The 14,817-nt window shown below is 44.4% G+C and overlaps 1 protein-coding gene across 1 annotated transcript in view; it reads left to right on the forward strand.

The window, feature by feature from the left end:
• The first annotated feature begins 639 nt into the window (after positions 1 to 639).
• Positions 640 to 14,817, forward strand: part of VPS13D (vacuolar protein sorting 13 homolog D) — a 123,980-nt gene continuing 109,802 nt past the window's right edge. The window contains exons 1-9 of the mRNA XM_033156471.1: positions 640 to 858; positions 6,157 to 6,327; positions 7,704 to 7,778; positions 8,166 to 8,356; positions 9,312 to 9,392; positions 10,864 to 10,980; positions 12,256 to 12,360; positions 12,447 to 12,617; positions 13,905 to 14,005. Of these exons, the coding sequence (XP_033012362.1) occupies positions 6,231 to 6,327; positions 7,704 to 7,778; positions 8,166 to 8,356; positions 9,312 to 9,392; positions 10,864 to 10,980; positions 12,256 to 12,360; positions 12,447 to 12,617; positions 13,905 to 14,005 (938 nt within the window). The 5' untranslated portion in view covers positions 640 to 858; positions 6,157 to 6,230. The remainder of the gene's footprint in view (positions 859 to 6,156; positions 6,328 to 7,703; positions 7,779 to 8,165; positions 8,357 to 9,311; positions 9,393 to 10,863; positions 10,981 to 12,255; positions 12,361 to 12,446; positions 12,618 to 13,904; positions 14,006 to 14,817) is intronic.

Raw genomic sequence — 14,817 nt, forward strand, 5'->3', positions numbered from 1 at the left:
TTGTCCAGTACAATGAACAGAGTATAAATTATTATTATTATTATTATTAGGGAATACGACCGTCCCTGTTTTCATGGGAGAAATGCTGGAGGCCCTGGAGTGAATACTCAGCCAAAGGCAGCATAGAATCGAGTGCAACGCGCAGCAATATGCAAGTTGCAGGTGTCCCATAAGGGGATCGAAACTGCAACCTTTGCGTTATCAGCGCCCCCTTCTAACAAACTGACCTAAGCCAGCGCAGCTTCTATTCCCTCGTTCTACAACTAAGTTAAGGTGCGCCTGAACCGGGCGGCCTCCGTTGCCATGACAACCCCCTCGGGCCCCGCCCGCTTTCCCCGGCCTCCCAGCAATGGCGTTCGGCAAACGCCGGTCCTGGCAACTGATCCGATCGACGGCTCTGCTTCCCGCTTCTCGGCCTGCGCCTTCGCTCTGCGCTCGACCTGACGCAGGCCGAAGGTAGGCGGTCTCGGCCCGGCTCGGCTGGTCCCTTGTCACACAAGCGAGTGCAGGACGGCGGCCCGCGAGGACTGGCAGGTACGCCCGCCTCCCTCTCTCTCTCTCGCGCGCGTGCCGGGGTCGGAAGGGCAAAGGGAAGTAAGTGGCCGTCACTCGACGTCGCCGGAAGTGCTGAGGCGGGAGGCAGCGGCGGAGGAGGAGAAGGAGACCCGGCGCAGGCCCGCCTGGGCTGCCCTGTCCTTTCCCCTCCCTTTGGCTGGCGAGGAGGTGACTTTCTCGCTACGCCTGATGGGAAAAGGGGGCGGGGCCCGCTAGCTTCGCACTTGGTTTTGGCTTCGCACGTCCATTTATCTCCAGTGTGTTGGGCTTCTCCCCCCCTCCCTTTCACAACAACCCCGTGAGGTAGGTCCGTGCGATTAGCGTCTTCCCATTCCCTCTCCTCCCTCCTCCGCCCCCACCATGTTGTCGTTGGGGAGAATAGTATGTTCCCCCCCCCACCATTGGCATTGCTTCGTGCCTCTTCTCTCGGTGTCCATCTTTGCGAACAACCCTGTGAGGTCGGCCGGTAGAAGCAGCTTCTTCCCAGTTCGCCCTCCTTTAGTATTCGTGTACGGTTTGCGTCGTAGAAAACGCTTCACCTAGCCTTTCTGGGGTCTATATGGTGCTTTAATCAATGGTGCCCGTCTCATTTGTTGAAATTATGTGTTAATTTAATTTATTACTTAGCTACGCAGCACTTATACCCAGCATATGTGTGTGTGTGTGTGTGTGTGTGTGTGTGTATATATATATATATATAAAACAATATTTTATTATTTATATCCCACCTGGGCATCCTCCAACACATATAAAAACCTAATGAAGCACGTGAGCTGGAAAGGCTCTCTGAACAGAGCAGCTCACACAAAGTCACTTTTAAGGCTGTCAGGCAAACAAGGAATGGCAATCGAGGGAAAGGGGGGAGAAAGGAAGGAAAAGCCATCTCAGGCACTAGCTCTTAAGCTTACAACCAATGTCAGTGGCGGGTCTGGCTGTCTACTTGATAATGAGCACTCTTTCCTCCAGATCAGATCCAGGAGCAGTGCAGGTGACAACACCCAAGCCAGGAGGACAGTAGCTCCTGCAGCACGTTTCCCTCAGGCAGCTGGCTTGATAGCATCCCTGTGAGGTCTGTCAGTGCAATGAGAATATTCACATTTTTTCCTCAACCCATACCCCCCCCCGTTGTTGTGGGTGGGAGAGTAATTGCATTTTAATTTGTTTCTAGTGGTTTCTGCTTAATGATTCGTATTTAGCAGCCCTGGGGAAGGGCAGGTAGGATTCTTCCCATTCTCTCTCTCTCTCTCCCCCCCCCCCCTTATTGTAGCTCAGAAGAGTAGTACGGTAGTTGCTTTGTGCTTTCAAGCATCAAAAGTGCTTCATGTCTATTATCGTGGTGTCACAGTTACAATGGCCTTCATAAGTAAGGTCATAGTATTATCCCAGGTATTGCTGATTGATGATGGTATGATATACTGTATAAGGTTGTGGCTTCCTTATGGGCAGTCTAAGGAATTCTGCGATACCACAATTAATATGTATCATTTTGGGACAGATGAGACGTGTTCACGCACAACACACAGTTAAACTATGGAACTTGCTCCCACATGATGTAACAGCAGCCACCAACCTAGATGGTTTTGAAAGTGGATTACACAAATTCATGGATGATTTTTGTTACTGGCCCCAATGGCTGTGTAATTATCCCCTGTCCAAGACAGTATGCCTTTGAATACTAGTTGTTGGGTTTCACAAGTGAGGAGAGTGCTATCACTCTCAAGTCCTGTTTGTGAGCATCCCATAATGTGCATCTGGTTGGCCTCTGGAAAAAAAAGATGTTGGACTAAATGAGCCTTTGGCCTGATCTAGCAGGACTTTTCTTATGTCTGTGGGAAGCTGGACTAGATAGGCCTTTTGTCAGATGGAGCAGGGTTCATCTTATATAGAGCTTTTTAAATCACATCCATTATCCTCTTTCCAAGTGTACACCAAAGCTGTTTTGCAGGCTATTATTATGCTATTATCATCCCACATATTGCTCTATATAGCATTTATGTACTGTTTTATAGGTCAGAAGTTTTTTAGATCCTTTATCTTAGTGTTACCCTTACAACAATGCTATGGGTAGTAACCTCATTGGCTGATTTGACAGGAACAAAGAATGTCTCTCCACAGACCACAAAGTGAATTCATGGCAGATACTGTACAAGATTTGAACCTGGAATTACTGTAGTTGATTCGTTGCCAAATCTCTTGGCTTCTATGCTACACTAGCTGTCACCTAAAATATTTCATATTGCAAAACTATTATTAGACATGGCTTTATTATTTATTGTTGCGTTTGATGAATTCAATTCTGGCGTAAAAGGGTTGGCAACTCTTTCAACAACAGATTAACTGTTCTAAAATTTGGTCCTTTGAGGATGCTGATGTATACTATTTCTCTTGCTTTGTTTGTTTATTGCCAGTTGGGACTGGATAGTTCTCACTCTGGATTATTTTCCCTTCTATTGCATTTGTGCATAAATGGGACACACCTTCTCCTTTCTTCTGTCCCTTCTTAGGCTGAAATGGTATCTGTACACAACTCATTAATGTCTCCATCTACTAGTTAATACAATCACTCCTTGCATTTGACAAAGTGGACTTTGCCCCACGAAAGCTGGTGCCTGAACTTACTTCTCAATTGCAAGGTGCACCACACTTGGTGGTTTTACTGCAACATAACTAACACAGCTACCTTTCTGGAATGCATCTTGTATTTCAGATTTGGAGGTGAGATTGCTGTGACTGAGAGAAAACAGGTTAGTGGAAGAAAAGGCCTAGCTTTGGGTGAACAGTGTTCTCCCCTTTATTTCCTCTTGCATTATTATCATCTTTTTGCAACATGGTGGTGGTGGTGATAGAGCTTCCAAAAAGATCCACTGTGATGATAATTCGTGTTAAGCAATCTTGAAATGCAATATATAAATGTTCAGCTGGATCCAGAAAGCCCCATAACTAGTTTTGTCGGCCCAAGACAGGTTTGGACTTGTGTGCAGTGCAGTGCTGCTTATAACACTTCTTTTGTAAGGGATGCAAGTTCATAAATAGTCTGAAGAATGTGGGGAAAGTTCCACTAGAACCTCCACAAACTTGGATTTTCATAAAGTAGATCTTTGGACCTGAGTCACTAAGTGGTACCGGTAGTATTGTGACATCAATATGCTACAATAGTGTAATTAAGAAGAAGACTGATCCCTGCCTGTGTAAAGAATTACAAAATTAAGGTTACAATTGTAAAAACACAAAGCATTCCCAAATGTGCCCCTAGTTAATAGCAGTAATTAGAAGATAATAGAATCTATGCAAAAGTCTGGGCTGCATCCCAAGTGGGCAACTGGTGCTCAGATTCTTGAGGTGATGAAATAACTGATTGATTCCCCCCCAGCTGCTCCCTGGCTCTCTGCAGAGTTAATCTGACTCTGCTTTGAGTCTGGATATTGATCCTAGGCCTTATCGCATGGCAGTGACATCATTGGTATATACCAAAGCCTGCAGTGACCCCTCCTGTAGCCTTAAACCTTACTTTGGGCTACTGGAATAACTTTGTGTAAGAGTACTGCACATAGCATTGACCTTTGCAGCTTTACTAAGTTGAAAATGTTAGCCAGATCGTAATCAATTTAGGGCATCAGGAAGGTTTTTGGAAAGTCCACATGGTTGGCAGTGACCCACTTTCTGTCCAGATGTAGGATCACAACAGAGGCTCTGCTGCATGGGTCAAAACATGTGTCTGGACTTGGTTGCTTGTGATAATACATGGGGCACAGTGGGAGTGCTGCATTTCCACACCAAATGGGTTCAACTTCATTCATTAATTCTCTCTCTCTCTCTCTCTCTCATATACCCACCAACCACCCAGAATAAATAAGGGCTTATAAAACAGATGGCAAGGTCCCCCCCCCCAAACTCTTGTTTCTTCTCTTCTAAGAGATTAAACCATGTCCCCAGTACACTAGGGAGGGAGAACTTGTGACTCTCCAGATGTTGGACTCTAAATCCTGTTCGCTGCAGCCAATGCAACCAGTGGATAAGTATCATGCATGTAGTCCAGCAACATTGGGTGGGCCCCAGTTGCCTTATCCCTGCTGTGCACAGCTGAAGACAAACACTGTCTTTCAAACAAAAAACCATTTCTGTTTTCAACTCCCTTGCCTTAAGTGGGCTCTCTGTTCTTTTGCACGTATGGCTTAATTTGTGCCTGAGCACATACCATGTAAGGACCTTGGGTAGTTGCTCATGAGAAACCAGGCAAAACTCTGACCTTTCCTTTAGTAGTTTTATTGTGCATACTATATACAGTGCAGAGCTAAAAATCCATGTCTATATCAACCGTCTGCAGAATCCAGGAATGGCCCCTTCTGGTTCTGACCCCAACATAAGAGTTTCGGTATACGGAATTTCCGCCTCCCCTCTTTGCGTTTCATCCCTCTACATACTTGGAGCAACGGAACTGGCGTGACTCCCCCCTCGCCCGCTGAACGAGGGGAGTGCAGGCCCTTTGCTGCCTGCCCCTCCCCACTAGAGACATTGCTGCTCCCTCCGCTGGAAGAGGAGGTGCTACTGGTCAGGTGGGGCTGAGGCTCTCTGTAGCATCCTGAGTGCCCTTCCACCACCCTCCACTAAGCCTGTGACAGTTCTCTGACATACCAGCTGGACAGAAATCCACTCCACACGTTCCGTCCTTCCTTTCAGGAGTCAATCTTGTTTTGTTTTTAAAATCTGCCAGGCCAAGATAAGAGTGTCTGGAGTAAGTTGGGGTTGGACATGGGGAGTGAGGAAAAACCCTCAATGACGGCAGCCCTACATTTGCAGACGAGGGTTTTGCAGTCTGCAGAGAGCAAAAATGGGGAAACAAGTAGTGGCTGGGGAAGTGGGTGGGCCCTATTAAGGTGCAGAGGCAGGAAGAGCATTAGCAAAGGAATTTTAAAATGGTGTGGTTTGCTCCCACCTAGTCAACCTGTGTTGGGACTGGGGATGGGGGAGATGGCAGCATTATTGACTCAGAGGCAGTGACTGGTGCTGCAACTTACCAGCTCAGGCTTCCTCAAACTTGTCACTCCAGATGTTTTGAGACTACAATTCCCATCATCCCTAACTACTGGTCCTGCTAGCTAGGGATCATGGGAGTTGTAGGCCAAAAACATCTGGAGGGCCAAGGTTGAGTAAGCCTGTATTAGCGTAATAGGAGAAACAACTCATATCAGGGGAATGCTGGCAAGGTGTTTTTAAGGAGTAAAATTCTACAGCTTCTTAGGAACAGAGGAAGTTGCCTTAGAAAGAGTCAGACCATTGGACCATCTAGCTAGTATTGTCTGCTGTGGCTAACAGTTCCTCTCCAGGCTTTTAGGCAGGGGACCTTCCCAGGTCTACCTGAAAATACTGGGGATTGGACCTGGATCTCAACCCATGGGCAGGTCCATAAGGGAGGCTGTGGCCTTTTAGGACCTGGGCCTTTCTCCGTGCAGGGTGAATGGTCTGTTCCTGGGCTAGCTATGGCTCCTTCTTGCTGGATACTGCTGGACAGTATTCATTATTGCTGTGGTGACGGTGGCTGCATTTAGCAGCTTTCATGTATGCGCCTTTGAGGTTAATTTTCCCCTTCTGCGTTTCATGCAGATCCCTCTTAACTATGGAAGAGAGCAACCAGGAATGAGAGAGCAGTCCTTGCTACCCTCTCCCAAGAAGTAGTCATGTTGGAGGGATTGATAGCCTGGGTTCTCAACAACTACCTCGGCAAGTATGTCAGTAACCTGAACACAGATCAGCTGTCAGTAGCTCTTCTGAAAGGTAAGGTGCATGAATGTTACAAACAGAACTAATTTCGTTTAAAGCGTGCCATACATTAGTTAGAGTCTGTTTCCATGTTCTACCATGGAACCAGTATAGAAATACGGGAGGATTCAAATACACACCTTAGGTTCAAACACACACCTTTATTTAAAGCATTTTTATTCCACTCTTCAGCCAGTAAAGGTCCTTAGAGCAGTTTACAGGTGTCAATGATAAGACTGTCCCTGTCCTCAGGCTTATGATTTAAAAGGCACAACACAAAGGGCAGGAGGAAAAAAAGACAAACCTGGGCACTATTTCTTGTGTATCAGAGTTCTTGTAATGAGCAGTCAGAATTTCAAGGAGGAGAAGTCAATGGTCTTTCATCAGAGGCAGTGGCGAGACCCTGTAGTTCCATCTCTTCCTGTCCCCTATAGCTTAATGGAATCACATTTGCCTCTGAAGCTTTGGGCAAGCTGGCATCTCCCAGTCTATTTCTCACTGTTATGATGTGGCCAAATTACCACTCTGAGATTTTTAGAAGAAATGATGGGTTGCATTCATTGCTGGTCTTACTTGGAGTAGACCCATTGAAATTAATGTACATGATTAACATAGGGCAGAAGTTTTCAACCTTTTTGAGTCCACAGCTCCCTTGACCAACTACATTATTTCTGTGGCACCACTTTGGGACTGAGAAGCACAGTTATGTCACCCCTTGCCTCTCACCCTTTTTTGAACACCTTCCTTGTGGAGTGTTTCCTCTTCCTCCTCTGGGCAGCCGCTGTCACCACCCCTAGTTTCTGAGCTGCCCAGCCCCCTGCCCCAAAGAGAGGTGCCTCCTCACACTGCCTCACAGAGGCCTGGGACTTGTTTGTCCCATTTCCAATAGCAAGGGCTGGGGGACTGGCTAGCTGGGCTCCCTCACCCACTTGCTTGCTTACTCCCTCACCCACTTGCTTGCCAGCCCTAGAGACACCATTCACCTGGGTAGCCTGTATCCAGGACTTCTGCAACAAACAGCTGTGCAAGCCTTTGGGAAGGGAGGGAAGGAGAGGGAAGGAAAGAGGGACAGAGGCCAGTGTTGCCTGTGGCACCCCTGACCACCATTCAAGGCACCCCATGGTGCCACAGCACACTGGCTGAAAACCACTGACATAAGCCATTGATTTCAGGGGGTCTGCTCTGAGTACTACTAGTATTGGATCTAACCTGTAACTTTTACCTTTACAGATGCTTAATTGGTTTTGGTATTTCAGACCTGCTGCTTTTTTTTTTGATGATGAGTTGTTGTGCTGTCTTTTAAAATATTTCTCATTACCTTATTTCTCCATATGATGATAAAACAGTAGTCTTTCCCCTTCAGAATCTGCTTTGTTGATTTGTTCCTGCAGGTGCTGTAGAATTGGAAAATTTACCACTCAAGAAAGAGGCCTTGAAGGATTTGCTGCCTTTTGAGGTCAAAGCTGGTATGTTTTAGAAGTGTGCTTCTGCTTCTGCAGCTGTTGATGTGTTATATTCACTGGAACATCTCTGTAAGAAGGTTCTTATTATAGTGACCAGATGGTTTTAAAACAATAAATTGGCTGTGAATCTCAGCGGCTTCCATCACATTTTGCAATAATGCTTGCCACAAAAGTGACATTTATATTCCTTACCTGTATATATGGAATTTATAGGCAGTGCATCTTATCGTGAGCTCTGCTGGCACCCCACAGGGTTTTTTATGTACAGCATCCCCCTCCTTTGAAGTAAATGGGAAGCTTTTGCATTTGGAAGCTTCTGCATCAGTGACTAGTCACAGAGAGGGAAGATGTTTCTATATGTACTGACATTGTTCTCCTTGGCAATTGCAGGCTTCATTGGCAAGATAACACTACAGATACCATTTTATCGCCCTCATGCTGATCCATGGGTCATATCGGTATCAAAATTACACCTCATTGGCTCACCGGAAAAACAAGAAGATTTTGATGAAGAAAAAGAGAGGCTGTTTGAAAAAGAAAGCAAGGCAGCTATTTTATTAGCACTGGAAGAAAAATGGAAAGTGAGTTGCTTGGTGGCTTTGAATGAAAGTATCTCTGCATTTGGGGAAATTACTTTAAAACCACAAATCAAATTCCTTCTGGCTGGATCCAGAAAACCGAATTCTTCTTTCTCTCAAATTAAAATGGCATGGTCTTGAAAGGCAATGTGCATACAAACAAATGGTGCCTTTTTCTATGAACAATAACAATTTTTTTTAAAAAAAACAAACCCCCACATAATTTTACTCATGATTTCTCTTTCCATTAACTGACCTGATTTTGTTGGCTACAGTGAGGAACTTGGCTATTGTATATTCTGTGATCTATGGAGCTATAGCCTAATAGTAACATTCATCTATGTTTCCCAAATTTAGAGAGACTACCAGGGAAGGATAATAAAGTGTTTTCTGCCCACTAAAAAGGCTGGATGAAGCTAGTTTTGCCTCCCTAGGGAGAGAATTTGCTAATCAGGGTGGTGCCACAGCAAAGACCCTGTTTCACATTTGCACCAACAAAATTTCTTTTGGTAACGGGACATGCAGTATGCCCTCGGAAGATTATCTCAACCAATGGGCAGTTCCATATCAGAGGAGATCTTTCAAAAATCTTGGTTGTTTAGGGGGCTATAGGTAAGCAACAGCACTTTATTACATCAGGATTGGGGAGTCTAGGGCTTCTTCATGTTGTTGTGCTACAACTTCTCGACAGTGTTAGCCAGCATAGCCAGTGGTTAGAGATCATGGACTTTGTTAGCCCAGAAACATCTGGAGGATCACAAGTTCCCCATCTCTGTTATAGACAGTGAAATTTTCAAACATGAGAAATAGGCAGCTGTTTTTTATTAAGAGTCTGCAAGTGTTCAGGAATGTCTCCTCCCCTCTCCTATGCTCTCCTCGAGCTTAGTCCACAAAGCCACTTGTAGGTGTTATTTTCATATTTGCACAAGATTGAACCCCTCCTCTTTCTCTCTTTCAGAAAGAGCGGGAACAGACAGCAGAATCTTACTGGTATTCGGTCACCGCCTCTGTTGTTGCACGGATCGTAGAAAACATAGAAGTAAGTTGGATCGGTGGACAGTCCCCCCCCCCTGCACTCTGCCATCAGCTTAACTGTGTGCAAGCAGAGGAAAAGTTTCCTTCCCCCTGAACACATTCTCGGGTTTCTGTAGCAAGCACAGCATATGGGAGAGGAAATATTGTGAATGCATGATGAGTGCCTGTGAGGATCATAATTGACTGATAGATGGTTTATAGGAAACATGCCTCCATGACATTTAAAACGGGGGCGGGGGGGGGGGGACTTGGATCAGATGTGGCCCTTGATGTGCCTCACCATTTATTTGACCTGCATTTTCCCTTCTCCCATCTTCAAAGAAACCGAAGATTAAGCTGCAGCTATCATAATGCCGTTATGCGAATCTATAGCGTAACCTCTTTTGGAGCGCACTGTACATTTCTGGTTGCCTCGACTCAAGAAGGATATTGTAGAGTTGGAACGGGTTCAGGAAAGAGGAACCAAAATGATCAAGCAGATGTAGCGGAGAAATTTGGGGCTTTTTAGTTTAGATTAAAAGACAAGAAAGATGTGGCATGATAACAATTTATAACGTTATGCATAGCATGGAGAGAGTGGGCAGATTTTTTCTCCCTCTCTCGCAATAACTTGCGGGCATCTAGTGAAACTGAATGTTGGAAGATTCGGGACAGATAAAATAAAGCACTTCTTCACACGGCCCATACTTAAACTGCGGAAATCACTCCCACAGGAGGCGGTGATGGCCACCAACTTGGATGGCTTTAAAAGCGGATCGGGCAAGTTTACGGAGGATAACACTATCAGTGGCCACTAGCCATGATGGTTATGCTCTGCTTCGGAGTCGGAGACAGTCATGCTTCTGAATACCAGTTGCTGGAAACCACAGGAGGGAGGCAGTCCAGCTAGAGAGGAGGGCCCAGGCTTATTTTTGGCACTGTGCTTAAAAATATGATTGGAATGCATTGGAAGTACAGCATCCTTTGCAAGAACACTTCCTTACAGCTGGGGAGGAGAGCAGTAGATTGACCCGAATCTTTACAGTATATTCTCTGGTGCAAAATCCCAGTCATTGTGAGGAGTGACAGAGTTCTGGTGGCCACAGTTTGTTGTTGTTTTGCTACCAAGGCCAGCAAAATAAACAAATAAGCCAACTTGTAATTTCCTCCACAAAAAGATGGCTTGAGTGTTACTTCATTTTGAGTAGGAGGGAGGCGATTTAGGCGGTTCTTTTGAGCGACGAGGAAGATTTTACTCTAGCAAACGATGAAGTGCAAAGGGTGTTGCCGCTGAGCATGTGACTGTGTCGCATCAACAAATGTTATGCAGTATATTACGCCTGAATGGAACCTTTAGTCCTTTTTGGTGATTGACCATCATTTTCCCATTTAAGACAGTATTCCATCCATTTCATGTGTTTAAAGGCTTTGTTAGCAATAAATTTGCACTTGCTAACTGAAGGGAACCTCCCCTTCTCACTCTTACCCTCCTTCAGTTAAACATTCAAGATGTCCACCTGAGGTTTGAGGATGGCGTCACAAATCCTTCACAGCCGTTCGCGTTTGGAGTCTGCATAAAAAATGTATCCGTGCAAAATGCCGTAAATGAGCCGGTGAGTCAATGCTGTGCCCGTGAAGAATTGCTTCAACTGAAGTGCTGTGTTGTGTAAAGTGTTTTAAAAATGCCACTGGTTTCCATGGATGGAATATTGAGCAGGAAAAGTCTGAATTCAACTAAAGGATGTGTGAGTTCAAGAAACAGTGGTTTGATTCAGGTCCGAGGCAGAGACAGATTAAATAGTGATTTTCACTTAGGATAGATTGGCTAGTGAACATGTTGTCTTCTCCTTTTTCTTTTTGGCTCTTTCTTGTAGCAAGTGATTTGATTTATGTTATTTGTTGTACAAGTACCTTGTACTAGTAGTCTTCAGCCTTCTTAGACTCAGAACCCACCCTAATTTTTATGTCCGTATTGCTGCTACTGTGGCCGGCGTTAAGTCAAGCTGTGACCTGGTAGCAGGTCCTGGCCACCAATTAAAGTTCAGAGCAATAGATATTTTGTTGTTATCCCTGGCAGCATGATCTGGCTTGCATTCTCTGTATTGGTCATAATTCTTAGGTTTAAGACACCTCTGTTTAAGAAGGCATGTCTTCAGCATGTCTGCAGAAACTGTTTTATTGTTTTCAGGATTTGTAAAGGTCGTATCATTTTTAGATTCCGTTGAAACAGTTTTGTTGTTTTAGAACATACCGTACTTTTCTGTGTATAGCATGCCCCCGTGTATAAGACATATTTTTGGGGACTAAAATTAAAGAAAATGGGGGAAGGATTGCTTTTGAGGGGAGATAGCCCAAAGTTGTTGAACTTTTTTGGGGGAGGATTGACCAGCGCTGTTGAGCTTTTTTTGGGGGGGGGGAATGCAGAAAATCACTCTCCCAACTGACAAACGCTAACAATGGCAAACAACGCACGCAAAATTGCCGAAGCAGAAGCCAATCCAAAGCAGCCTTTGCCACATCCGCTAATAACCCACCCATTAGACAAAGCAGCAGTCTATCCATAGCAGCCCTTGCAGCACACACGATTCGCCCACCCAATCACAAGATCCTGCTTGCGGCTGCAACCAATTGCCCGTCCCCCCTCTGCACTACTCATGTATAAGGACCCCCCCCCCCCCATTTTAAACTTTATTTTTGAGTAAAAAAAACAACCCTTGTCTTATGGCGGAAAAGTACGATATTCTGTCTTTAGTCTTGTGCACCATCTTGATGGTATTATGTTCGTAAATTTGATAAATCAATAAAGTAATACATGGAACAAGGTGTGCTGGTTATTTGATACTGTGTGGTTTTTTCTGTGGCTCATATCTAGTTGTCCTCATTTTAAGGTGGAGGAGCTAATGAAGAAAAAGCAGCTGGATATTGCTGACTTCAGCATCTATTGGGACACTGATAGTGCTTTAATGGGAGACCTGCCACCTGGGGAGTTGCAGGTAAAAGCTTCTTCTTCTTTTCCTTCGCCTGTGAGCATGAGAAATGTTTGCCTATTCAGAGGAATTAACTTGGTTATGATTTCTAGGAAGCAATGGATGAAAGCATGGAAAGCCGTGACCATGACTACATCATGGAGCCTGTGTGTACCTCTGCCCTTCTAAAGAGAAACTGTTCCAAGGAGCCCCTCAAATCGCGGAATACCCCACGGCTTGAGTTTGACATTCAGCTGGAGACGATACCTCTGAAACTTTCACAGGTAAAAGCTGCTTTAAGAAGGTTGCCCTGTAAGGCGAACATTTCCAGTTGTCGAAGCCAGGCAGTAACGGCACGCAGTGCTTGTTGGCAAAACCTACACAAATCAAGGCTGAATGTCATATCAAACAACTCATAGAAGAGGAATACTAACATACTCCTTTCATTTTAACACAGAGTAGCAGCATACATACAAGCGAATCACATACCATTTCTCCTGCATACAATGTTTTCACACATGCACACATTGCTTAACCTCCTTCTTTACTCCAGGCTTGTATAGAATTGTATAGAAAGGCCCTTGTTTGAATTCTGCCTTTGCCATGAACTTGCTTGGCAGCTTAGGAGAGCCGCAGTCTCTTAGACTTCACCACTGCCACTCCCAATTGGAGAATAAGTTGGCTTGCTGCGGCCAGATTTCAACCAGCCCTCTGGGTCTTCTTTTAACCATTAACTGCTCAGCTTTTAGGAAACCTCAGCTCTGACCTTGGTTTGTATTATTCTGCCCAGTTATGGCAGATGAAGAATGTTGGAGAGCCTTTTCTTTGAAACCGGGGGGGGGGGGGGGGAGTCAAAAGAAAGGGGAGAGTTGAGTGGAGTTATCAAGAATTGAGCATTAGCTTCTGTTTCCATGGAAAATAGCTTCTTATGTACGTAAAGGTCTCTGTGGTGGCGTATGAGTCTGCCACCACCCATTCCTAGAAATATGCCCTTGGAAGTTTCTTTACCGTGGGAATGCAGCTCTCAGGTTGAAAAAGATTCCCCACATCTGTTGTAAGGGTTGCAACAAGGTATGTATAGAGAGTGCTTTGAACACTTGAAAGCACTGGGAAAAAATATGATGATGATCTTCCATGCTGCACCCTTTCTACCAATAGTACATAGCCTTACATGCCTATAGGCCACAAAAAAATGCAAGTAGTCAGCAGCGAAGCTAACAGGTCTGGAGGGCTTGCTTGAGTCCTCACAGCCGATATCTATGGAGGTTTCAGAAATTGCTTCCTGTGTTCACATCACTTTTTAAATCTTCTTTAATCTGAATTTGGGAATAAACTATCAAAGCCACTAACTATAAATCTGTTACTGCATTTGCATCTCTTTAGCCTTGCCAGCTACCTTGGACAGTTACTTAAAGGCCGTGTTGCCTTTTTGTTATACGTGTGGGCAGTTTTTTAGGCGAAGTGGCAAAGTTCATTCTTGAGTTCAGCTGTTATTATTGGCATTTGTGTTCTGTTACGGAATGCATCCGTACTGATTGCCTAACCACTGTATGGTTATTTTATTCACACAGACGCAATACCGACAAATAATGGACTTTTTGAAAGAGCTGGATCGAAAAGAGCGACAACTCAGATTCAGAAGGTGGAAGCCGAAGGTCCCAGTAGCTGGAAAGTACGAGCTCTGTTTTCTTTTATCAAATAACCATACACGCAGGTTTCCCTTTCCTAATTAAATACTGCTCCTAAACCTTCTAGAATACTTTTTGTTGTTGTTGTTGATGATGATAAGAGTGCATACTTGAGTTGCCATCTGCTTTATGCTTAATTTTAAATAGGACTGAAGATTATGCTCATACACAGAAACTACAGTTTGGAGGAGTGTCATAGCTTGGCAAAGTGACAAATGGAGATAACAGTGTTAAGATGAAGAAGGGCTTTTGTTTGTTCGTGTGGTGTGCTTTCAATAGCACCACTTGTGCATAGTAATCCTGTGATCATGAGTTTGTATGACTGGTGAGCCCAGCACATCATTTAGACAGAGCAGTCAATACTTTGTAAACAGGTTGCCTATAATAATTTTCTTCTGATCACTGAAGAAGGTTGATTGGGTTGAAATGTATCTGCTTGAGAATTTTTGTTGTCATTCTATTGTATTTCAATCAGATTTTGACCATAAATTTGTTAATGTATCATTCCCCCCCTCCCCCCAAAAAACTTTTATCTTTTTGTTCATACATATATATATATATATATATATATATATATATATATATATATAGGTCTAAAGCTGTACTTCAGCTTCCTGTAATATTCAGAAACATTCTATATTATCTTACCCAGCTTAGTTTTTAAGTTTTGTCTTGTTGGTTGGAGACAGCCTACCCTTTGTTGTTTTGACTTCAGTCGATCCCTTCGGCAGTCCACTATTGGTTTTAAAAATTTATCTTGCAGACTGTAGGGTCTCTCCTACAGTGGTTAATGAAG

This window comes from Lacerta agilis, chromosome 8, assembly GCF_009819535.1.
Source record: "Lacerta agilis isolate rLacAgi1 chromosome 8, rLacAgi1.pri, whole genome shotgun sequence".
Lineage (NCBI taxonomy): Eukaryota > Metazoa > Chordata > Lepidosauria > Squamata > Lacertidae > Lacerta > Lacerta agilis.